This window comes from Coenobita brevimanus, chromosome 1 (genome assembly GCF_032717465.1).
Source record: "Coenobita brevimanus isolate Jiangsu-jjx chromosome 1, ASM3271746v2, whole genome shotgun sequence".
NCBI classification, from domain to species: domain Eukaryota; kingdom Metazoa; phylum Arthropoda; class Malacostraca; order Decapoda; family Coenobitidae; genus Coenobita; species Coenobita brevimanus.
The window spans coordinates 19821822-19849236 of NC_136954.1; the positions used below are offsets into that span (position 1 = coordinate 19821822).

General features: G+C 42.8%; 1 protein-coding gene across 1 annotated transcript in view; it reads right to left on the bottom strand.

Annotated features, from left to right (window-relative positions):
* The window catches only part of LOC145391860 (glutamate receptor 1-like), a 537754-nt gene that overhangs the window by 460940 nt on the left and 49399 nt on the right, over nt 1–27415 (bottom strand). Inside the window, exon 4 of the mRNA XM_080266379.1 lies at nt 5831–5958. Coding sequence (XP_080122505.1) covers nt 5831–5958 — 128 coding nt within the window. The remainder of the gene's footprint in view (nt 1–5830; nt 5959–27415) is intronic.

The window sequence follows — 27415 nt, forward strand, 5'->3', positions numbered from 1 at the left end:
CACAAGCAAGTGGCATGGCACATCATCACATAAACTCCTTCTATACGTGAAACAAAAAGCAAATTAGTGTTCTCCACAAGCAAGTGGTATGGCACATCATCACATAAACTCCTTCTATACGTGAAACAAATGGCAAATTGTTGTCTCCACGAGCCAGTGGCATGGCACATCATCACATAAACTCCTTCTATAAGTGAAACAAAAAGCAAATTGTTGTCTCCACGAGCCAGTGGCACGGCACATCATCACTATCATCGACCGCAGCATGACCGGATGAGTGATGTCAGGACTGCAGTTATTACATTTATGTAACGACAAACAATATGTAACAATTATGTAACGACAAACGATTGCATTATGTTACACTCGCTACAATTATGTAACTACAAACAATATGTAACAATCATGTAACGACAAACGATTGCATTATGTTAAACGATTGCCTTATGTTACACTTGCTACAATTATGTAACTACAAACAATATGTAACAATTATGTAACGACAAACGATTGCATTATGTTACATTTGCTACAATTATGTAACTACAAACAATATGTAACAATTATGTAACGACAAACGATTGCATTATGTTACATTTGCTACAATTATGTAACTACAAACAATATGTAACAATTATGTAACCACAAACGATTACATTACGTTACACTAGCTACAATTATGTAACTGCAAACAATAGGTAACAATTATGTAACGACAAACGATTGCATTATGTTACACCTGCTACAATTACGTAACTACAAACAATATGTAACAATTCTGTAACGACAAACGATTGCATTATGTTACACTTGCTACAATTATGTAACTACAAACATTATGTAACAATTATGTAACGACAAACGATTGCACTGTGTTACGCTTGTTACAATTATGTAACTACAAACAATATGTAACAATTATGTAACGACAAACGATTGCATTATGTTACACCTGCTACAATTATGTAACTACAAGCAATATGTAACAATTCACACAATGTTGCAATTATGCATTACCACAATGTTACTACAATATTATGTAATAATTCATACAATGTTACAATTATGCATTACCTCAATGTTGCGACAATATTATGTAACAATTCATACAATGTTTCAGTTATGTATTACTACAATGTTACTACAATATTATGTAACAAGTCATACAATTTTACCACAATTCTGTATTACGAGAATCATCATACAAGTTACTAAGGATTTCAGGGGCAGTGTCCAACTGTTTTTTTTAAATAACGTCTCAACAAAGCGTCGGACAAGGATTTAACTTTGGCAGTGCGTGTTTGAGACCCCGACCTTATTTGTAAAATTATGCTTTTGTACCAAATGTGTATGATTAAGGCATTTATAGGAGTAAATGTAGGGTAAACTTAGCTAAAATCGTCAGAGGCATGTAGCGAAGCTAGCTTCGGTCATGATACAAGCCCCGCCCACAATTCGGAACGTGACGTCGGTGTGACGTAGTAGTAATCACCGACGCAAGTGGCAGTTCTGTCTTTATGTAAGCTGCTTCAGATTCAATGCCTCAGGGTTACTCATATTTCTGAGCTGCGGCTGATTTTTAGAGTGACTGTACATCCCTCCAGACTCCCTATTAGTACATAGTATATGCATCGCCCTCTTACACATATTGTGACGTCAATATGACTTATTCACTTCTGAAGAGTAGTAATCACTGCCTGAGCCGGCACCGCTGGGCGAGGTGATGTGGCGGCCGCCGACAGGCGAGACGTTACCAAACCGAAACTTCAGCGATGGCGAGCATCTCTTATTGTCCTAGAGGTTGCAAGACTGCTTCGGTGTGTGTGTGTGTGTGTGTGTGTGTGTGTGTGTGTGTAAAAAATATATATTCTTTTAAAGATAATAGTGGGCGTTCACAATGAACAAGTTTAATAAACCACTGCTCTATGTTACATGCACCGAGCATGTAGCAAGGGCCGTATTTTCCATGTAAATGATAAGTAATTTCCTTCGAGTAAACCTTTTTTTTCTCAAACGTTCTTCTCATATAAGGACCATACTGAATCTGTAGTAGGGGTGAAATATTACTTCGGTGTGTGTGTGTGTGTGTGTGTGTGTGTGTGTGTGTGTGTGTGTGTGTGTGTGTGTGTGTGTGTGTGTGAGAGAGAGAGAGAGAGAGAGAGAGAGAGAGAGTACTGTAGTTGGGGGGGGGTTAGAAAGATAGAAATGCCACTTGCGTCGGTGATTACTACTAAGTCACACCGACGTCACGTTCCGAATTGTGGGCGGGGCTTGTATCGTGTCCGAAGCTAGCCTCGCTACATGCCTCCGACGATTTTAGCTAAGTTTACCCTACATTTACTCTTATAAATGCCTTAATCATACACATTTGGTACAAAAGCATAATTTTACAAATTAGGTCGGGGTCTCAAACATGCACTGCCAAAGTTAAATCCTTGTCCGACGCTTTGTTGAGACAGTTGGACACTGCCCCTGAAATCCTTAGTAGGTGAAATATTAGACATTACTAAAGGGATAACTCAATCTGTAATGTAATAACCTAGCAGTATTACCATTGCACAATTATATGTGTATGACTGTTATACATACACATCTTACAAAATGTCATACAATAACCAATTTAATCATATTGTGCTTGTTCAATTATGTATACAACTTGGAGAAAGCTTATGACAGAATAGATAGGAAAGGTATGTGGAAGGTATTAAGAATATATGGAGTGGAGGGGAAATTGTTGAGTGCTGTGAAGTGTATGTACGAGGGAGCTAGGGCTACGGTGCGAGTGGATGGTGAGCTGAGTGAGTTCTTTGATCTCAATGTGGGACTGAAACAGGGGTGTGTAATGTCTCCATGGCTGTTTAATATATATATGGATGGGGTTGTAAAGGAGGTACAAGGTAGGGCAGTAGATGTGGGGGTGGCCCTAATGAATGAGGGTGAGATTTGGAAGCTTCCGGTGTTGCTGTTTGCTGATGATACAGTATTGTTGAGTGAAGATGAATGGGAGTTGCAAGGTTTGGTGAATGAATTTGGGACAGTGTGTAGGAGGAGGAAGCTGAAAGTTAATGTAAACAAAAGTAAAGTTATGGTGTTTGAGAGGAATGAAGTCACAGAGTGTGCAGTGAGGTTGGATGGTGAGGATATGGAGAATGTGAGTGCATTCAAGTACTTGGGTAGTGTGATGAGTAAGGATGGAACTTTGGGGGATGAAGTACGTGAAAGGGTACAGCAGGGAAGGAAGGTTGTTGGCACACTGAAAGCAGTGATGAGAAATAGGGAGGTGAGTATGGAAGTTAAGAAGTCACTGCATGATGGTATTGTGATCCCTACCCTGACGTATGGAAGCGAGGCGTGGACCTTGCAAGAGGGGAACAAGTCAAGAGTGAGAGCAGTGGAAATGAGTTACTTGAGAGGAGCATGTGGAGTGACGTGGAGGGACAGGTTGACGAATGAAGAAGTGAAGGAACGTTGTGGGGTAGATGTGGATGTGGTTGAAAAGATTAGGAGAAATACACTGAGGTGGTTTGGACATGTGGAGAGGATGGAGAATGAAAGACTGACTAAGAGGGTGTATGTAGGTGAGGTGGAGGGATGGAGAGGGAGGGGTAGACCGAGGATGAGGTGGAGGGATGGAGTTGAGAGGTATATGAGGGAGGGGGGGTGAGCTGGGGGGAGGGGAGTCAAATGGTGGGTGACAGAGAGACTTGGAGGCGTTTTGTCTGCGGCCACCCTTTGCGGGATTAGGGCGTCGGGCTATAGATAGATAGATAGACTTGTTTAAAATGTAATATTACTGGATCAATGCAATATTAAATGAATATTATAATCAATATTATAATCAATATTATGCATTGATATTGAAGAAAAAGACTATCATGTATTAATAGATTAGCATATGTCAATGATGACTGCTGTCGGAGGACCGCCAGCTACGTGACCGAGAGATGTCATGACTCTAAAATATCATAATACATAATAGCTAGCAACATACATATATAGTCTAGAGGTTAGGTCAATGTCAAACCTAGGGGCCAAAAGGAAATGACGTTACCACCTCTCCAGAATGCCTCTCACCAGCAAAATAGCCCACGAACAGCGCCTCGTGACACATACACACACACAGGCTTCTAGAACATTTCAGCAACAGTATATTCCACGTGACACGACCCCTGCTAAAATAAGAATTTAGGAAGCAGAGCTCAGAAGGAGACTGGCCATAGAACCGACAGGTAGCAGGGAGAACGAGGCTAGCAACATGGGTGAGAGAGAGAGAGAGAGAGAGAGAGAGAGAGAGAAGGAGGTAGCTCGCGGGACTCTACATTATACTTCACTCGTATGTGAGAGACTTTGTTAATATTTCCAAGACAAATAAAAATAGTCCCATACTCATCTTTACCTCTCCTGCCATTGCATGGCAATGGGAATTAAGATTATCTACTTACAAAACTACTCACGTATAACAACCGCTCGTCCACGAGTCTAATATATGTATAACTGATCAACAAAACTTCACTACAATGTTTCTACAAAGTTATTGTACGAGTGACAGAAAGCGTTAGGAGAAATACACTGAGGTGGTTTGACCATGTGGAGAGGACAGAGAGCGAGAGACTCAAGAGGAGAATGTATGCAAGTGAGGTGGAGGGAGGGAGAGGAGGGGGAGGCCAAGGATGATATGGAGGGATGGAGTGGAGAGGTATGTGAGAGAGGGGTGTGTGAGCTGGGAGGAAGGCAGTGAAGTGGCATTGGACAGGGCGACAAGGAGGCGATTTGTTTTTGGCCACCCCTTACAGGATTGATACGTCTGGCAATAGACAGACAGATGGCTAAAATGCCGATTTCTCAATATCCATTTTTCTTTCTTCAAACGGGTTGTTTCCAACACAACATAAGCAATGATTTTTGCAGAGAACCTTAAGTCTCCAGCAGGTATGATGCTTAAAAGACGGATTCTTCTCTCTTTCCGCAAACAAAGGGACAGATGTATTAAACTACATATTACTTCAATATAGCCAAGGCCCCGCTTACCATACAGAGGTACGTTGTCTGATAGCCATTGTTCTTTTCCTTTTTTCTTTTAATCTAGACAACTAATAAAAAAATACATTTTACAAAAATGTAAGAAGAGGTAGGGATGGCACAAAGGAGAAAAAAAAATTACAGGTGATAGATCGAAACAGTATAAGCACATGTAATCCAATCCCTGCATTATTTTATTAGTTTTTACTTCATTATTAGTACCATTATGGTGTAGCAGTTATGTAAGTGTAAGTGCACTCTGGAAGAAAAGTGCTATGGATGTGGTATAACTAGTCCTTTACCATGCAATATTCAGATATGTCATTACAACAAAGACACGATTCTTCATGCGCCAAAACTGCCTCCCCCTTTACTTTTTTCCCGTGTCGTCACATTACACCCACAATTTTTTACGAAATATATCTTCATAAATCATTAACCTGTAAAATAAAATGCAGTATAAATATAATCTTTAGGAACTCACATCTTTTGGGAATTAAGTAGCAGTGAATGGCATCTGGAAGGTGCTGGCGTAAGAATAATGAGTACTGTAGCCCTCTTCTTCTACTCCTTCTTTATATCATCTCTCTTCATTCCTCTCCATATTCTTACTAGTTATCCTCCTCCTCCACTGCTTCCTTCATTTTCTCATCCTTCTTTCTCTACCCTTTCTTCCTTCATATCCTCTCCTACACATCTACCTCTACCCTCCTTTCCTAATCCCAGTCCCATCTTAAGATCACCTCCCCCCCAGCACACAGTATAAACACACAATTTCAATAATACGTAAATAAGTAATGCAGGTACTCACATTTTCCGGGAACCAGGGCGTAACGAAGGGCATCTGGAAGGTGTTGGCGTAGGAGTGGAGCGTATCGAAGCTGTCAGGCTGGACCGACCCGACCATCGCCCACACAGGCCGCGAGAACTGACGGCAGACTGGGGGAGGGGGGGAGAGAGTAAGGAAAACTATATTAGCAAATGAGAATCATCATCATCATCATCATCACCATCACACTCATCACCACCATCCTCCTCATCATCATCATCATAACCTCTTTCCCACTCAAGGATGGGGCGAGATGGTAACCAGAAAGCAAGGAAAGATAAAATAGGAAAAATAGGGCAAACTTCGATGCGGTAGACGCAAACTTAAAAAGCAATGCAGATGCCTGAACCCAGTGACTAACACGAGACCAAATCTTCATCAGGGCAGTTAAGAAAGTACTGATCCAACACACACACCTCCTTATGTTTCTCCCACCTACCCTCCTCATCTTAGCTTAACACTTCCTCTATGGGACTTGCTTTTCTAGGACACACAGGAGGTGTCTTAGCCCCTAGAATTTTGCGATTCATTTTACACATCACTCCTTAACATTTTCTGGTAAGCTCTATTATTCATATCTTTTTAATATCGATACAGCTTGGACCAGTGGCATACATGGCGATATTGAGGGATAACGTGCGGAAAAAATCGCTAAGGTAGAGATGTTATGGGATATCCAAGGCCACTTAGGAATGATCCTCTGTTTACTTTGTCGAGTGAACAGTAACTTAACATATTCAGGTTACAGAGTCTCTCTCTCTCTCTCTCTCTCTCTCTCTCTCTCTCTCTCTCTCTCTCACATGCTAACTTATTCTCTCTTGCCCTGTGTCTGTTACGTGCTGGGTGTGTTTTTATTATCACCTGTGTGTTTTAACTACAGGAACACGTAAGTCTGTACTGTGCTGCCTGTAGCCTACTGATGTCTCTGTGTTACGTGTCTTTCTTGTGTCGTTTCTTAGGAGCGAACTTGGATTCTCTCTATCCTCTGTGCCTCTATGTGGAATAAAAATAATAATAATAATAATAATAATAATAATAATGATAATAATAATATCACTGGTTTACAAAAAATTTGAGGCATGCATGAAATAAGGTGTTCTAACCTAATTTTGGGGTGCTGATTTCAGATTCGAAATCCATTTTCACTCATCACCTCTAATTTTTTAGATCTACGTGTATACATGTACGTACATGTATACATATAGGCCTAGACCCAAAATATTCGCCAAAAATCCATTTACCGTCTCATTTTCTTGGAACTTGGTTCAAAAAGTGCGCAACAACAAGGTCAAACATGTGCATTGTGCGGCTGGGAACACCAGTAGCTTACTGGGGGTCTAGGAGCACTTTCGTGCCTGGGAAACAGTGTCCAAGAAAATCCTCTGGTGGACATGAACAAGGTGCTTCTTCCCCCTCTTCATATCAAGCTTGGCCATATGAAGAATTTCATGAAGGCCATGGACAAGGATGGCACTGCCTTCCAACACCTGTGCACTCTGTTCCAAGCTCTCAGTTCTGCTAAGCTCAAGGAGGGCATCATCGTCGGACCTCAGATCCGGGAAGTGCTGAAGGATGAGGTATTCGAAGAGAAGCTCATCTTAAAGGAACTGAGAGCATGGGAAGCATTTAAGTCAGTCTGCCATGGCTTCCTTGGTAACACATGGGCACTAGATTACCAAGAGCGCGTCGAGAAGTTGTTGCAGGCTTATCAGGATATGGGGTGCCGAATGTTTCTCAAGATTCACTTTCTTCACTCCCACCTCAACTTCTTCCCCCAGAACCTCGGAGCAGTAAGTGACGAACATGGGGAAAGGTTCCGCCAAGATATTACTAAGATGGAGGGCAACTACCAAGGCAAGTGGAACCCCAGCATGATGGGGGACTTCTGCTGGATGCTCCTACGCGACATCCCGGAGGCAAAGCACACCAGATCGTCCAAAAAAAACTCACTTCTGACTGTCTGTAGTACTATGGTGTGTATATATGCTTACATCCAAGTAATGGCAATATTTAGTTCTGTCAGTGTTCTGTGTCTGTTTTGTTTCGTTCTGTAATATGCCATTTTAATACATGAAATAAACTCATTATAATATAAATATATGCATTATAATAAAAAAACGGGATATGTGAAAGCAAAAAAACTAGAGGTGATGGAGCAAAACTGTTTTGAAATTTGAATTAAGCATACCGGGTATCAAAATTAGTCAAAAACACCTAGTCACATGCTTGCCTCAGATTTTTTTTTTGTAAACCAGTTTAATAATAATAATAATAATAACAATAATACTGTTGTTGTTGCTGCTGCTGCCGCGACTACTACCACCATTACTTCCACCACTACTACTACTACTACTACTACTACTACTACTACTACTATTAATACTAAAAACAACAACAATAATAATAATAATAATAATAATAATAATAATAATAATAACAATAATAATAACAATAATAATAAAAGCTGTTACAATGCACAAACTTCTTTTCCATGGCTGGCTACACGAGTGATCCACATCTAAACCCAAATATATAGAGAAATAAAAAAAATCATTAAAGTAAAGCAAAAAAAAAAGGGGGGCAATAATATAAAGGAAAAAAAACAGCTCTCTCGCATAAAAGTCACAAATTTTTATGGAAATAGGAGTTTCTGGGAGTGGGGGCAAATATACATATATACATGGTGGCAAACACTGAAGGGTGGGGGTGGATGCGAGAAGGGAAGGGGGAGGGGGTTACGAGATGGGAGGGGGAGGGTGGATGCTGTATGGGAGGGGAAGGATGGATGCGGTATGGGTGGGGAAGGGGTGATACGAGAGGGAAGGGGGAAGGAGGATGCGAGATGGGAGAGGGGAAGGGGGATGCGAGAGGGGAGAGACCTGGGTGGGGGAGGGGGGATGAGAGATGGGTGGGGGAGGAGGATACGAGAGGGAAGGGGGAGGGGAAAGGGAGCAGGGAGAAGAGGGAGGTGGCAGGAGGAAAAAAATGGGGTGAGGGAGGCTTGAGAGCTGAGAGAAGAATAAAAGGGGTGGGGGGGGGAGTGGAGAGGGGAAGTGGTGAAAGGGGAGAGGAGGGAAGAAGAGCTGAAAGAGGCTGGGGGAGAGGGGGGGTGAATGAGGGGCAGGAGAGGGGGGGTGAGTGAGGGGCAGGAGAGGGGTATGAGTTGAGAGGGGAGGAGGAGAGTATAGGATGAGAAAAGGGAAAAAGAGGAAAAGAGAAAAGGTGAGATGACAAGAAGAGACAGGTGAGAGGGATGAGAGGGAGAGGATGGGGGCGAGGGGGAAAAAGGGAGGTGGGAAGAGGGAAGAGTGGGGAGGGATTATGCTAACCTCTCCTCACTTTCATCCTTACATAATATTCACCACACACACACACACACACACACACACACACACACACACACACACACAGACGAATGTTGGCTGAGGGAGAGAGGGTCGAGGGGATGAGGTGGACAAGGAGAAGGAAGAAGAGAAGAGAGGAGGGACAAGTAGAGGGCGGGATGGCAGGAGTGAGAGGAAAGAAGGGGAGTGGGGAGGGAGAGGTAAAGTAGGGGGGTGAAAAGGAGGGACGAAAAAATGAAAAAGGGGTGAGTTTTGTTTATATTTCGCCTCCATTTTCTCAACCTCATCTTTTATAAAACAGGCATAGATTTACGAATATATACTTAACTGTACACATGATCCCAAAGCTTTAAGCTAAGGGAGGCGGGAAAGGAAAAATCAGAGTAGAGAGAAAGAGAGAGGAGATGGAGGTGACAGAGGGATGAAAGGAGGAGAAAGAACGAACAGCAGAGGGCAGTATGTCTCTCCTCACCTCAGTCCAGCCTCCTCTGTTAACACGCTCAGGCTCCTATGGCTATACGCTAAATATAATCACCTGGAGTTATGTGCAATACTGCTCTTCCACGTTACCAAGGAGTTTAATGATACTATACCCTTTCTTCTCTAACTTGCGTAAAACTGCCATCTATCCATCTTGAATGCTGAGTTCCAACAATAGATTTACGTTAGAATATGATGCTAGTCACGAAGTGCTGTGGAACGGATGTAGAGTAAAAGTAGCTGCAAAAAGACGACCACCTGGGCCAAGTTAAGGTAAAATGGACTTAGTATTATACTCGTACTACCACTTTCATAATCCCTCACTCACAGACATTAAAAAAAAAGCCCTTTGGTTTCAGCCAGATTTTTGTCCTTTTGTTACTTATTTTACATAGCTCAGTGGTAGAAAAATATAACGATACGGCTCGATATCCTTTTCACAGCACTTCGTGGACAGCATCATATTCTAGTGTTAATCTACTGTTACGCCTCAACATTTAAAACTGAGAGATGGCCATTTTGAGCCAAGTCAGAGTAAAAAGAATAAAAGACATGCCCTCATCGCGACAGGACCATCCTTTTCACTGCCTTAGATGCACTCTGAATTACTTAAGCCGCTGAACTCAAACCATATTATTCAGGCGAGACAAAGTCAAGCATTCCCTAGATATACGGTGACAGTTTGGGCCATCTGATTTTATATTTTCCCTCGACGGAACAAAACTGTCTTAAAGGAAGACAGAATCAACTAGCTAAATGTGTCCAAAGAAGGCCAGTGAGTTGACAAAGAGAGGCATTTTTTTTTTTTTTTGTTTTTTTTAATATCCCATTGGATCCCAGAGCAGCTGGACGAGGCATTGCACTGGGAGGGTACTAAGCGTACCGCCCTCCGCCTATCGGCTCTTGGTCGCGAAGCACATAGGTCCCTACCCGAGGGTTCCTTACTTTATTAAGATTTGGAAATTCCCAGTTCTGTCCAATACTCTGGACACTGGGCTCCAATGGGTCAAAGAAACTGATAGATTTGCCGGTCATTAACCCACTGGATCCCAAAAATGCTGGGCGAGGCATTGCACTGGGTGGGTACTAAGCGTACCGCCCTCCGTCTATCGGATCTTGGTCGCGAAGCTCATTCGTCCCTACACGTGGGGTTCCCTACCTTATAAAGCTTTGAAAATTCCCAGTTCTGTCCAATACTCTGGACACTGGGCTCCAATGGGATATATGCCATCTCCCAACGATTTTATTATTTTAGCTTAGTATAACAACCCGATTCGTAGTGGCTGAATATATGGCAGCCTTAACAAAGCCCTTCAATGTGAGCGGTTGGAGGAGGGCGCCTTCGCGCGGTGTCACTGACATATCTGGACGGTTCCGTCGTCTGATTATACAATTGCTCCTCACCTCTCTATTCCATGAAAGAGAGAAACTGCACTGCATGAGGGGGGCAATTTCACCCTGCAGTCTACTGGGTTCACATTCAGCTGAACCTGGGGTTACTACTACTACTACTACTACTACTACTAAGAATGTAAGGGGCCATTCCTAAGACGAGTAAATGCGTCTCGCAGCAGCACAAGTGCACTAAATAGGTGGTCAACAGTATTCTCGTCTGGTATGGAGGCGTCCTAGCACCTCTTCCAAAGCGACTTATAATTGGATATGGCTGGTCAGTATCCTTTTTCGCGTTATTTATGCGCAGCATTGGGACACCGGACGGATTTATGTAACACAGAAGGGGACAGTAAAGTGCAATAAGCAAAATATATCGCTTTGGAAAATGTGTTAAGGAGCTTCCTTAACCAATGAGAATCACGAGACAAAGAGTGAACGAACTCAGCTACCGCTCATACGATTGTTGAAACGGCAAAGACGAATAAAATCCTCCAAAGGTAACAAGAAAAAAAAAAAGGTGAAACGTCAGTTGTCGAATAAGGTTTATGTACGACTATAATGAGGCAGGCTACAGTTAAGCCATGCAGTAAAAATTCTATCCCACCCCAAATATAAGCGATAAGAGGGAGCAAATATAAAACGGAATTGATGTCCGGCTATTTCTTGAAACCTTCAAGAGATCTGTTATGTTGTAGTCAATAATGAAGGCTACATTCAACCCCATCATTTTCTGAACTCTATCCTAGTCTGAAAATAATTTAGAGACAATATGAATACAGTAAAAGCAACATCCCCTTTTCCTTCCTCGTCGTTCCTTCTGCCTCTCTTTCCCTTCTTTCCTGCTCCCTCTCCCCCTCTCTCTATCCCCCTCCTTCCCATCCATTAATTCGGCCAATCCTCATCCTAGGCTCTGACACCCTTCATCATCCCTCGCTTATCTCTCTTGTCACCCTCCCTTCTCTCTCTCTCTCTCTCTCTCTTCCTTCTTCCTTGTCCCGCTCTCATTTCCATCTTGCCTCCCCACTACCCTCTATTCCCTCCTCTCTGCTCACTCTCATTCCCCCCTCACTTCCCCTCTCTCCCCCCACTCCTCCCCTCCCTTCTCCCCTCTGTCTCCTATCACAGCATAGTTCTCTTATTTAAGGGTATTCTTAACCACTTCCCCCCACCAAAAAAATAGAGGGGGGGGGGGTCCTAACGAAAACTGTCTGGAGGTAGCAAGGGAAAATGGCCCACTTTACTGAACGAGTTAGAGGTAGTTTTATCTAATCACGAATCCCTGCTTGAACTCTATTAATTTACTTGTACAGGTATTTTATTTGTGCCTTTCTAATATCAACAAAATCCGAATCAAGGGCACACAATTGAATTTTAAATTGTAACAGGCAGGATAAATAGCTAAGGAAGAAGTGTTACGACAGTCCCCATGGCAGCGAGGATACGTTCCCCTGTGGCTGGAGAGAGGACGCTGGCTGGCTACTCCATAGATTGTGTCGAGTGAGGGGAATTGATCTGGGGTGACGAGGGTGATGACCTGGGGTGAGAGGAGGGGAGATTAATTGGGGTGAGGGATGATTTACTGGGTGGTAAGGCGTGAAATGGGGTGAGAGTATGGGAGGAAGTGAAGTAAGTGAAATTTTGTTGGGATGAGGGGAGTGTGCAGGGGTAAAAGAAGGGGAGAAAGAGGGGAGGAAGTGGTAGAAGAGAGGAGATGGGTAGAGGTGAAGTGAAAGGAAGGGGGGATGCAAGGGTGAGAGTAGGGGAGAAAGTGGGGAGGAAGGGGTAGAAGAGAGAATATGGGTAGGGGTGATGTAAGGGGGCAGGGTGAGGGGAAAGTAAGACGGGGAAAAATGGGGAGAAATGAGACAAGGCAGAGGTGTGGGGAAGGGAAGAAAAATGAAGTGAGGGCTTATGGGTTGGGGAATGACGGGAGGGGTCATGGGTAGGGGAATGAAGGGAGGGGTAATGGGTAGGGGAATGAAGGGAGGGGTCATGGGTAGGGGAATGACGGGAGGGGTAATGGGTAGGGGAATGACTAGTGGGGTAATGGGTAGGGTAATGATGGGAGGGATAATGGGCAGGGGAATGACTGGTGGGGTAATGGGTAGGGGAATAATGAGGGGTAATGAGTAGGGGAAAGTGAAGGTGAGGGACTGGCCTTAGAAAAGGGAAGTAAGAGGAAGTAAGAAGGTTTGAAATGAAGGGTTTCAGTGAAGGTGGAAATGTAAGAGGTAAAGAGAGTGAAAAAGGAGATAAGTGAATTAAAGGAGGTAGATCTGGTGAGGTGGCTGGAGTCAGGGGGTGGGGTGGCTGAGATAAGATAAGGGGTATTGGTACGACGTGAGGTGAGGCTGTCTGGCCCTCAGTTGACGACACAAAGCTTAACTAAATCATTCTCGTTACCGAAAGGGTATTTTTGTCTCAGCTTACATGTGGCCAGTCCATGTCCATAAAAATCTCCCGAAATCCTTAAACGACGATATCACATTTTATTTTCGGTATTACTAAACAACTTTATTCATCGTCATAATAAAGAGGTTAACTTTATTATAAACATTAATCAAAGCATGTTTCGGGTAAGGTAGGTTAAATGTATCGCGCATCGAACGTAACCTATAAAAAAAAAAAAAAAAATAAAAAAAAAGTGAGTTTCGTTTTCTCTAATTTAATCTACCCGAACTTGAGTGGAAAAAGTGTCCCGACATTTTATATATATTTTTAAACTAATGGTGACTGAATTTTACCCGTGTTTCGAAAATTACATCAGAAATACGTGTCGTTTTTGGCTTCACACTAGAAATATTAGATGACAGAACTTTAAAAACTTATTGGTATTCTTTCATCTATCTGACTCTAGACTTTTTCGAGTTCTTCATTTTTTTTTTTTTTTAATTCATTCGACTCTGGACACAGGTTAGGTAGCCCATTTCCAAAATCCAGTTATCCACCTACGACACACCAATAGAGGGCTTGTCCTCTGCAGAATTTTAGGTTTATTTGGATTTTTTCCCCACTCGACACTAGGCACAGTTTACGTAACCCGTTTCAGAGGTCCAGTCATCCACCTCCGACATATCAACAAAGTGCTGGTTCTCTGCAGCTCTCACTCGTCATCCTGGCACTTGGGCACTAACACCTACTGTCTCTTGTGTTATACGCCATGGATACCACATTTCAGTCTGGTATTACGGTATCAGTGGGGGGGTCCTCATGGGTCGTATTATAAATGGCTACAAAGATTTCGAAAAACTCTCCCTTAGCATTTTCTTCAGCATATTACATTTCAGTATCCTCTTACATGCTATTGATGTAAATTATGTCCAAATTAAAACTATATATGTATACAAATAAATTTTAAGGTGCAAAAGAAGCCACAAAGACTGGGATGCTACGAAGCCTCCTATGGCACACTCGATAAGGCCCTAAAACGTGTTAGTGGGTTGATATGAAGGACCTGTAAACAAGACGGTACCCACTTTAAATCCAACGCCCACAACACAACCTGACTCCTTCACTCCCAGGACGTATCGTTGTTACTTTACTCTTGGTCTTACTACACGATCTGATTCACATAATAAGTGTCCCCCTAGCAGTGAAGCGGGTAATGAAGGATATATATAAAACCAATACTATTCTCAAACTCTTTCCTACGTTGAACAAAATTGTCTGGAAATAGCTTCAAAACATGGAAACGACGTCCTTGGCCTGAAGATGTTAATATAATTTATCGCAATAAAATAGGGTGTCAAAAAATTACCTGTGCATTAGAAGATACCGTAATTAAAATATTTCACAAACATCTTACAGTGCCACATCCCCAACTGCCACACCTCACCCCGGAAACACCTTGTGCTGCCACATCGCACAATGTCACATCTCACACTGCTACACTTCACACTGCCACATTCCAGACTGCCACATCACACACTGTCACACCTAACATTGCCAAAATTCAGCATCTCACACTACCACATCTCTTACTGCTACACAACATACTACCATATCTCACACTGCCACATCTCAAAGTGCAACATCACAGACAGCTATAACTCACTCTTCCACACTTTACACTGCTGCACCTCACACTGCTACACCTTATACATACGGTTATATCTCACACTGACATACCTCACACTACCATACCTCATATTTCTACACATCATTCCGGCACATCAGACACCGCCACACTTCATTGTACGGTATTTCGAGCTACACCTTACACTACCACACCACATACGGCCACATTTCCCAATACCAAACCACACACTACCAAATCTCACACTGTCACATCACACACTGCCATATCTCACACTACCAGACAACAGACGTCCAAATCTCTCTCTCACACTTCACACTACCACACCATACACTACCAGATCTCACACTGTCACATCACACACTGCCATTTCTCACACTACCAGACTACAGACGTCCAAATCACTCTCACATTTCACACTACCACACCACACTACCAGATCTCACACTGTCACATCACACACTGCCATATCTCACACTAACAGACCACAGACGTCCAAATCTTTCTCTCACACTTAACACTACCACTTCACACTACCAGATCTCACACTGCCACGCTTCGCACGGTCACACATTAACACGTACACCAGACACTGCCACATCTCACCACCATACCTCACACTACTACACATTAACTATATACACCTGCACTACACTACACTACACTCTTCCCATGCACGCTTTTGTCCTGTGTTATTTATGCAAACTCTGTCCATAGTACGATATATTTTCAACGACGAAGAATTTATTATTGTGTAAAGTGGATGAAGAGTTTGGGAGGAATCTGAGTGTGAAATGGAGGGAGAGTAAGAAACTGTTTTGGAAGGAGGTAAAGAAAGTAAGGCAGTGTGAAAGGGGAAATAGTAGGGGAGTGAAAGATAGGAATAATAGATTGTTGGTGGAGAAGAGAGAGAAATTGAGGAGATGGAAGGAGCACTTTGAGGATTTGTTGAATGTAGAGAGTGAGAGCAGTGTGAGTATAAGTGGTTGGGGAATGGCTGGGAGAACAAGAGATGAGAGGGGGGAGGAAGAGATCAGTAGGTCGGAAGTAGTGGAAGCAATGAAGAAGATTAAGCTGGGAAAGGCCCCAGGAATTGATGGAGTGTGTGGTGAAATGCTTAGGTATGGGGGTGAGATTGTTGTGGAGTGGATATGGAAGTTATGTAGATTGGCTTGGGAAGAGGGAAGGGTTCCAGAGGACTGGAAGTCAGGTATAATTGTTCCTTTGTACAAAGGAAAAGGGGAGAGAGAAGTATGTGGTAACCATAGGGGTATTTGCCTTCTTAGTGTGACTGGTAAAATATATGGTAGAATACTCATTGATAGGGTTAGGCATATGACAGAGGAGCTAGTTGGAGAAGAACAAGGGGGATTTAGGAAGGGAAAAGGGTGTGTAGATCAGATATTTGTTCTAAGATGTTTAGTGTAGAAGTATCTAGAGAAGGGAAGGAAAGTGTACGCTGCCATCATGGACTTGGAGAAAGCTTATGACAGAATAGATAGGAAAAGTATGTGGAAGGTATTAAGAATATATGGAGTGGAGGGGAAATTGTTGAGTGCTGTGAAGAGTATGTACGAGGGAGCTAGAGCTACGGTGCGAGTGGATGGTGAGCTGAGTGAGTTCTTTGATCTCAATGTGGGACTGAAACAGGGGTGTGTAATGTCTCCATGGCTGTTTAATATATATATGGATGGGGTCGTAAAGGAGGTACAAGGTAGGGCAGTGGATGTGGGGGTGGCCCTAATGAATGAGGGTGAGATTTGGAAGCTTCCGGTGTTGCTGTTTGCTGATGATACAGTATTGTTGAGTGAAGAGGAATGGGAGTTGCAAGGTTTGGTGAATGAATTTGGGACAGTGTGTAGGAGGAGGAAGCTGAAAGTTAATGTAAACAAAAGTAAAGTTATGGTGTTTGAGAGGAATGAAGTCACAGAATGTGCAGTGAGGTTGGATGGTGAGGATATGGAGAATGTGAGTGCATTCAAGTACTTGGGTAGTGTGATGAGTAAGGATGGAACTTTGGGGGATGAAGTACGTGAAAGGGTACAGCAGGGAAGGAAGGTTGCTGGCACACTGAAAGCAGTGATGAGAATTAGGGAGGTGAGTATGGAAGTTAAGAAGTCACTGCATGATGGTATTGTGATCCCTACCCTGACGTATGGAAGCGAGGCGTGGACCTTGCAAGAGGGGAACAAGTCAAGAGTGAGAGCAGTGGAAATGAGTTACTTGAGAGGAGCATGTGGAGTGACATGGAGGGACAGGTTGACGAATGAAGAAGTGAAGGAACGTTGTGGGGTAGATGTGGATGTGGTTGAAAAGATTAGGAGAAATACACTGAGGTGGTTTGGACATGTGGAGAGGATGGAGAATGAAAGACTGACTAAGAGGGTGTATGTAGGTGAGGTGGAGAGAGGGAGAGGGAGGGGTAGACCGAGGATGAGGTGGAGGGATGGAGTTGAGAGGTATATGAGGGAGGGGGGGTGAGTTGGGGGGAGGGGAGTCAAATGGTGGGTGACAGAGTGACTTGGAGGCGTTTTGTCTGCGGCCACCCTTTGCGGGATTAGGGCGTCGGGCTATAGATAGATAGATAGATAGTAATGTGTAAAATATATGCTCAAGGAAGATATACTACAGAGTCTCCTAATGCCATGACAACAGGGCCAATTACATCTCTCTCTCTCTCTCTCTCTCTCTCTCTCTCTCTCTCCTGATGCTGAGCTCCCTACCAGGCCTTCCTACGAGGAGGTATGAGCAACAGATGTGACGCCAGGCATAAGACGAACAGATGAGGGTCGACCTGATACTGTGTGTATGTGTGTGTGTGTGTGTGTGTGTGTGTGTGTGTGTGTGTGTGTGTGTGTGTGAAAGAGTAATGCTTGGCCTCTATCTTCACTTATTTACGTGAATGAAATAGCAGCGTGTGAGTTACGCACTTCCAGGTGCTGATTTGTAAGTGATCACCGTATCATATACGAATACGGAGAGAGGTGCAGTGTTCAACATCTTTGCACAGTGTTTTCTCTAAGATTAATCAAATAATCTGGCATTCTGCAAGAGCAATACGGCGACAACGTCATCGTAATGAAGTGCTTAACTATACAGTATTTCCATGTGTAATAGTAATATATTTTGCTTTTGTTTACGTGACTACAATTTCATATATCTAAAGCGAAGGAAAATTTTGCTCAGGATTACCAGCGACTTCCATAATTTTAGGTAAAAACCATAATAACTGGAGGAGGAGGAGGAGGAGGAGCAACACAGGTTTCTATGGGTTAATCTGCATTATAACTCTTAGGCTCCTTGGGCTAATTCCCAGGTAAATAAAATGGCCTGAAATTAGCTGGATGAGAAGACTTTGGCATCGAGAATATTATTTTCCGGTGCCATATGCGCGGGTAGTCTGTGTTCCTATTACATAAATACTGGATGATTATTGGACTAATTTGGTATTTCAGTCAACAGTATAATGCAGCTTAGGACATACTTCTGCTTCCACATGCAAGACTAACTACTATATCAGTTATTAACACTCGTGGTCGGGACACCTGCAGTATTCTACTCCAGCTGAAGTCAGGCGATAATATTCAACAGAGAGCGAGTCACAGGAACCTGAATGTTTTCACCAGTCACATTCTCATGGTATTCTATTTCGCCCAACGCCAGACGATTTTATTCAAGCGAAAGATCGTCACAGGAGGCTGAGATTCTCTGCATTGCAATATATCGCAGGGTTATTGTATGATCTGTATCTTTTTCAAGTGAATGAAATACTACCAGCTACCTAAACACTATACCATACTCAAGAGGGTGTATTTGTATGTGTAGGAGCAAAGAAATTCTGTACTGTAACCTATAAACCTGAGTACTGCAGGAGTATCACTTGATCCGCAAATACTGGGCGGACCATAAATAGCATCAATATATATATATATATATATATATATATATATATATATATATATATATATATATATTTTTTTAATACTCATCTGGCAGTACCTTGTGTGCTGCGGGAACGGCTAAGTATGCTGATGCGGGCGTGAGAGTAGTAGTAGGAGCTGGAAATCAACAGATAATGCAGGAAAGATTCTTATAACATTGACTGAGCCGTCCCCGCAAAGCGCAAGAAATCGCTAGGCAGAGTGGAAGAGAAGCGCTACATATATACCACCTTGTATAAGATATATAAAGAAATAGATCAACATTTCCATATCAAAGCATAATTTGTATTGCACTATTTCCTTGGTGAATACTGAAGAAATGCTGCCTGCCGTACGAGAGGCTAGGAGCGGGAAACGTGTACAGCTCAGGTAGCGAGACACAACAGCGTAAGCCAATTAGCCAAAGGGGACTTAGTCATTGTCAGGCCGAGGACTAACTCATTGTTCTTACGTCAACTGCTGCTCTTGACGTCAGTGGCTTGCTAGGGAAAAAGGAGAGCTAAGTCCTTTGCATAAGTCAGTTTCCTTGCAGGGTAGATACACCTCTCTCTCTCTCTCTCTCTCTCTCTCTCTCTCTCTCTCTCTCTCTCTCTCTCTCTCTCACCAATGGCTTGTAAGAGAGAGAGGAATGACAACTTCACCCTCCTGCATCAGTCAGCTTTTATCCCATGGTAACCTCGTGCCACCACTATACCTGTTACCTCTCTCATAATCCTGAATCATGCAGTATTATCCTCCTGTCCATTATGTTCCTTCAGTCTTCAGTCTTCGTCTCTGCTAATTCTATCTCTCCTTTTTTTCCTCTCTAATCTTTCTTTCTTCACTTCTTTTAAACCTGCTACCTCTCTTTCATACTGCTGAACCCTTGTATCATTTTCCTCTCCTTTATTATGATCATGCAGTCTCCTTCTCGGTCATTTTCATCTTTACTACTTCCACCTCTGCTGTTTCAAGTCTGACACTCTCTTCTTACCACTTCTGCACCTATTACAAAAGTATCACAAACACCACAGGAGCTCCATCCATCCATCCATCCATCCATCCATCTATCTATCTCTCTATCTATCTACAAGTACTATTGGATTAACACTCTAAAGGGCATGGTCTTCCTCTGAGCTGAAAGAAACCATCCAATCGGTAGCCAGAATATAAACTTAAGTGATGCCCTGCCCCCTAAAAATGGATCCCACTGTCTCTACATTCCCCCAAATAAGCCAGCATTCTTGTATGTACTAAATTACCTTAAAACAGTGTTCCCCTGCAGTGCTTAACCCGACACACCCAACGAGGGCGAGATGTTGCGTGTCTGGCACTTGCATTTGTTCCTCCGTGTTAGTCTGTTATTATATGATTGTCAGGCACGATTTTCATCAGTTTTCTATCAACAGTGTTTTCATAACATGGAAATTACATGCTAAATCACACACACACACCCCCCTGAAAAAGTGACAAACAGGCGTGTACACGTCAAAATGGCGACACTGGAAATGCACACACACACACACACACACACACACACACACACACACACACACACACACACATACGAAAAATAACCATGGCAATGTTCGAGCATTCGCCGGAAAATTCTTACAAGGAAATTATTCAGTCTCCTCCTGGTGATGGACATGGCGGTAGTAGCGACAATTTAGTCTGAGCAAAAATTATTCCAGCAGTCACATTCACGCCTCCCATGTTCCGCTGGCAATTGTGTTTCTTCTATTTCAGTGACAGGCGTGATTTACTTGGCCACTATTAACACTCTCAGGCTCGTATAACGCTGTCTTTGTTGAAGAGATTATCACAACGTAAATCGAATAAAAATACCAGCGCAAGTCCACAAAATATACTGAAGAAGCAGTCTAAAAGAGCAGTAAGGAGACACACACACACACACACACACACACACACACACACACACACACACACACACACAGTCCACAGGAATGGGGGGAGGACAGATTAAATTGGGGAGGGGGTAAGGGGAAAAGAGGGGATAAGAGGGGAGAGGGAGATAGTCTTGGTGGACGAGGGGAAGGTAGACCAAGAAGAGGAGGGGATAAGTGTGAAAGAGAGGATGTGGAGGGAGAGGAAAGCGTCAAAAGACGGCGAGGATGGGGGAGAGGGGACGAGAGGCTTCTAAATGAGAGAGGGACTAGAGGAGGGAGACTAGACTAAGAGAAGGGGTGGTAAGGGAAGCAGGTGGGGAGAGGCTGAGAGGATGAGAGGGAGGCGTCAGAGGGAGGGTAGTTAGGAAATGGGAGAATAGGGAGTTAGAATGCTGGACCAGGTGGTGAGGGGGAGGGGGGCAGAATTTGCATACAGCTCTTGTCTCTATGTAAATATGTATGTAAATCAGGCAATTATAGGCCTCGAAACATGTAAAACGAGGCAAAGCACGAGTCACTGCACTGTATATAAAGGAGACTGGATTTGTGTGTGTGTGTGTGTGTGTGTGTGTGTGTGTGTGTGTGTGTGTGTGTGTGTGTGTGTGTGTGTGTGTGTGCGTGCGTGCGTGCGCGTGCGTGCGTGCGTGTGTGTGTGTGTGTGTGTGTGTGTGTGTGTGTGTGTGTGTGTGTGTGTGTGTGTGTGTGTGTGTGTGTGTGTGTGTCGTACAGTCTCGAAAACACCCTGACTTTTACCCCCCACCTTATATTACTATGAATTTGGCTTAAGTCGCCATCTTCGTTCCCTCATATTTTCGTCCTCGATTTTTCTTCGTAGGAAAATCCATTTACTTCTCTGCTAATGAAATGATTTTTCTTTCTCCAAATTTTTAGAGATCTCAGAGGGACAAAACACCTCGCTTATTTACATATTTACTTATTTATTTATTCTTGCTTTAATAGCCTCTTCTTCCACGTATATATCCGCGAACGCCACGACTTCATGGCCAAGACTTTTAGAAAAAATAAAAAAGTTTCGATTTTGTTTACTTGCAAAATATAAATACGTCGATTTTTTCGCCTGTTATATAGTCCTTTTCTTTTACCCATACATTTCTACTAACTCCTAGATACTTTTTTCTTGGATTATACTTTTAGACTGCCGGTACATGCAATACTTGGATCGTTTGTCAACCCGACTTTTTCTCTTCTTCGTATTTTCGTCATGCCTCGATTTTCTTACCCACCCGTAAATCGCCGTACATTTCCGCCAACACCACGATCTTTTCCTGGTCCAGACTTTTAGAGAACCCGAAGAGAAAATCCAGAGCAAATCCGCAGCGCCTCTCGTGGATGGCCGGTGGTGGTGGGCATTTCCAAGGATGACGTCCGACGTGTGTGCCGATAACACCGCAGGCGATGGCTTTCACTCAGGGGTAAATTCAGGAAGGAAAGAGAGGAGCAGCGGCGCCGGCCGTGAGAGACCAAAACGGATAGGGAGGCGGGGAGAAAGGATGGAGAAAATAGCTGTTTGTTCTGGCGTGATCTTACTTCAATTTTGTTTGGAAGAGGGATACATCAAAAGCTAAAACGCCTAACAATTGTAAGGATGATATCGGTAACAAAAATACTTTATAATATATATGTATAAAAACGGAACATAAGTATTATATTGTTGATTAGTAAGGAAGGGAAGGGCAAGACTGAGGAAAAAGTTGTGTGTGTCTCGCCTCAGTAACGTACCTCTAGCATAAAAAAAAACAAAAACAAATAAACAAACACTGCACAGTGCACTAAATATATATTATACTGTTGACTATCAGAGAGAGAGAGTATGGGAAAAAGATGTGTGGTTTAGCGTAGACTGCCCTGTCTCTCACAGTAAACGTCTGTACCAATAATGTCAGCATCGTATCTTTGAAAAGTTAAACAAAGAACAGACGACTGCAAGCGACAGAGAATGGAAAAAAAGGTACGTGTATTAGCACTGGCTTCCATCAGCCTCTTACCAAATGGCAACGACGAAACTCAAAGCTATAAGGCACAAACAACGAAATGACGGTACGTGGTGGAGACCATCATCCACTCACTTGATGTGGTGCTGCCTACTTCTTCCCAAGGTGACTCTCCACTGAATGACAAGCCTAATGGTTTCCTGTAACCCAGGAAACCATTTACAACGCTGGGTGGTAACCATATAACCAAATGACGGTGTGATGTGAAGCCTGCTATGGTGCCCCTGTTAACTGGAAGGAGAGACATAAATGAGAAGTCCATCCAGGACCTTCTTCCCCGTCGCTCGCTGTGACGAGACACAATCCATCGCAAGGGAACATTGGTTCACTGCACGGGATGGCCCTGTAGGGGCAGTTACTTGCCTCCGGTTGATGGGTATGCTATGATAAAACAGACCGGGGTTGCCCTACTACTGCTACTACTAACAACTTGAATATACATTAGTTAACCAAATCGCCACCATAAATGTGCTAGTATTTTCATTGGCAGGCAGGGAGAGAGGGTGGGAAAAGCTGTATGTGACGTAGTCTTACTGCACTGTACTGAAAACGTAAAGACGATATCGAAGTAATATGAATATATCGTTAAATCTATACTGAACACAAACACAACAACAACAACAACAACAAAATGTATCGATAAGCATTACAATGTTAACAGGTAGGCAATGGCCCTAACCTTCCTTCAGTAGTCTCAAGTTTATACCGAACACAGAAAAATGAAACCAAAGCTACAGGCGAGGATAATATAAACTTTAAGTCGACAACAAAAACAACACAGAAAGCGTTCCTAAGTATTGCAGTATATTGTCGAGAGAGAGAGAGAGAGAGAGAGAATTATATGTCAAGTAGATAAAAGTGGATGATTTTCGAGGGGAAGCTAAACAAAATGTGTATATATTTTTCCACCATGTATACATAATGTTATATTTACAGACCATATTCTACCCATCCCTGCCTGGCCCTCATCGACACCGTTAATCAGTTTTAGACTCGTATTCTCGTCGCGTAAGGAGGCTCCCTAACACCTCTTCATTAGCGATTTATTTCTGGATAAGGGGGGTTAATATCCTTTTGTACGTTATATAAGCTGAGTATAGCGATACAGGAGGGATTTATGTAGCTAAGAATAGGATAATAAGGTGTAATGGGCAAAATAAATCTCTTAGAGAGGATGTTGAGGAGCTTCCTTGACCAGCGAGAGTATGGGCCACAGTGACTTGTTCTGAACGGGAAATTATAACACTCTGGTTCCCGTGACTCAGGTAAACAGAATCACATGATATTACCTGGAAGAGGCCAGACTGTGTGTGTGTGTGTGTGTGTGTGTGTGTGTGTGTGTGTGTGTGTGTGTGTGTGTGTGTGTGTGTGTGTGTGTGTGTGTGTGTGTGTGTGTGTGTGTAACATATATACTGTTCATAAATTACATACATATATACATTTATACATACACACATACAAACATACATACACATTCACACACAGATATATACAGAACATACATACATATACAGACGTACATACATACATACATAGGCTACATACGGACATTCATATATAGACAGGTAGATACATACATACAGATGCATACATACAGACATTCATATATACAGTATATAAAGAACATGCACACATACATACAGTAAATACATACATAAGATATACAAAGAAATATATAATTCACTCGTCGTCGGTGAAGTTTGTATTAGTACTGTACAGGGAAAGAATTAATCAAGAGGACTAAACAACTGATGAAGGAGCATAAGAGAAGAGAGAAGAGGGTAAGAGGAGCCAAAGGAAGGGAGAGAAGGTAAGAGGAATGTAAGAAAGGGAGAGGAAGGTAAGACGACAGTAAGGCAGGGCAACAAGGTAAGAGGAACGTACGGAAGAGAGAGATAGGTAAGAAGAACGTTAGGAAGGGTGGGAAGAGGAACGTGAGGACGGGAGGGACGGTAAGAACGTAAGAAAGGAGAGATGGTAAGAGGAACGTATGGAAGGAGAGAAGGTAAGAGGAACGTACGGAAGGAGAGAAGGTAAGGGGAACGTATGGAAAGAGAGAAGGTAAGAGGGACGTGAGGAACATAGCCATGGGGAAGGAGAACGTTAGGAACTAAAAGGAGGGGTAAGAGGAACACAGAGGAGGGTAAGAGAATGTGAAGAGCGCAAAGATAAGAGCAGCGTAAGAGGGTAAGAAGGAATGAAGAAGGTAGTGGAGGACAAGGGTAACGTAAATGGAAAGGAGAGGAAGGTAAAAGGAACGTAGAGGAGTATAAGAGGAAATTAAAAGGAATGAAGAGAAAGGTTAAAGGAAGGTAAAGGTGGATAAGAGGAATGTAAGAAGAATGTTGAGGAGGGTAAGAAGAATGTGAGCAAGAGAAGAATGCGAGGGAGAGAACAAAGGCTTGCAGGGATAAGCCATCAATAAATACAGGGCAGAAGGGAGATAGTGTGTGTGTGGTGCTTTGACTGAACTGTGTTGGTGGAGAGTTGAGGAAATGATGTGTTTTGTGTGATGGTATTCGTGGAAGGGGTTTTTGGTGGGCGAAATGTGGGAGGCTGAAATGTTACTTAATAATGCTTCTGATTCCTATTTACCTCATTCAGGAAGTGGTAACATGTTTAGGGTGGTGGTGGTGGTGACACACACACACACACACACACACACACACACACACACACACACACACACACACACACACACACACACACACACACACACACACGACAGAGAGAGAGAGAGAGAGAGAGAGAGAGAGAGAGAGATTCCCCTCACCGACATCCTCACTGATAAACACTTGTCAAAATAAAAGACTGGCAAGAGTAACGAACGATATTAACAATCTATTAGCCAATGATAAAATATAAATAATTGGCAATTAACGCAGAGATAACGGGTCACTGGTGCATACTGAATTTTTTACTGGATTACGTGATTCATTAGTTTATTTCTCAAACCCATGCACGAATTTATTCAGTTTAGGAGGGCACCCTTATAAAGTTCGAAATTCTCTTGGACAAAATAGAATCGTGTGGCGGTGTCAAGAACATAATTCATAATTTGTCCAAGCAGTGAAAATTTTACCTACCCACTGGTCTGATGACATTAATATTATTTTCGTTGCATCAAGGTGATTATAGTGTAAAAAAAAAATCAAATTGGAGGGATTATATACATACATACATACATACATACACAACAAACCTAATCTCATATTATTCTCGCTGCATCAAGGTGATTATAGTGCAAAAAAAAAAATGGAGGGATTATATACATACATACGTACACAACATACCTAATCTCATTCACCTCTCCAAACCATGATGCTCCCTTAAGCTTAATTTAATCGTGTGGGAACGGAAAGAATGAACCATAATAAGATGTCGCCGCACCGAAAGGGTTAAACTTTGAGCTGAAGCAACAAAACTGATTATATGAGCCAATATGACGGTGCCGTGAATTATTTAAATAGAGAAATTATAGTTACACGTGCGATAGTTGTGGGGAGATATAGTTTTAAAAATGTCAGCGTACTTTTCCCCAGTTTCGGTGAGTAATAGAATGACTGGATGTGAGTTTTAAATCTGCTTCTGTCAGTACTGGCAATATCACGGCTGAAGATGGAAGGATAAGAGGAGAAATAGCAGCAGAGTAGAAAGTCAAAAAGTCCAGACGAAAATGGGCTGGTGCAACAGCAGAGGAATGGGGTCAGAAAGAGTTTGTAGTATCATGTGTCTGCCGTCCTTCCCTAGGCCTCCCCACTACAACAGAGAGTAGGGAATCAGGGGGGGTTTACAAGCTTAATTCCAGTTTCCTTTATACAGTGTTTTAGAGGAGTATGCAATGTATTACTAAGACATACCACACTTCACACTTCCACACCGCACACTACCACACATTTATGTCACATTAAATGCAACCATAACATACACTTACAAGTATAGACCACTTACTACCATATCCCATACTCACACATACACGATTACACAACACACTACCACACATCTCTCTGCAACGCTTCACACTATTGCACCTGACACATACATTGCCAAATTTCAAAACTACCACACCATACACTCCCTCATTACACACTACAACATTTCACAAACCAACACAACACATTTCTACATACGTCTTTTTACCACACCAGACACTATCACACCTCATACTCACAACACACAGCACCATAACCTCCCCCCCCCCCCCCGCACACACGCAGAAACTACACACTACTTTACCATTCCCATCCACACCACACACTCAAGGCCTCTCACTGTCACATCTCGCACTGCTATACTACACACTGCCGCACCATACACTACCACACTTCTTTTTGCCACACCATACACTACCACCCCTCCCTCTCTACTGTATCAAACACTACCACATCAGCCATTCCCACACAACGCACTATAAACATCACGTTCCCAAACGCACACTACCACTCCTCACACTAACAAGCCGCATTATAC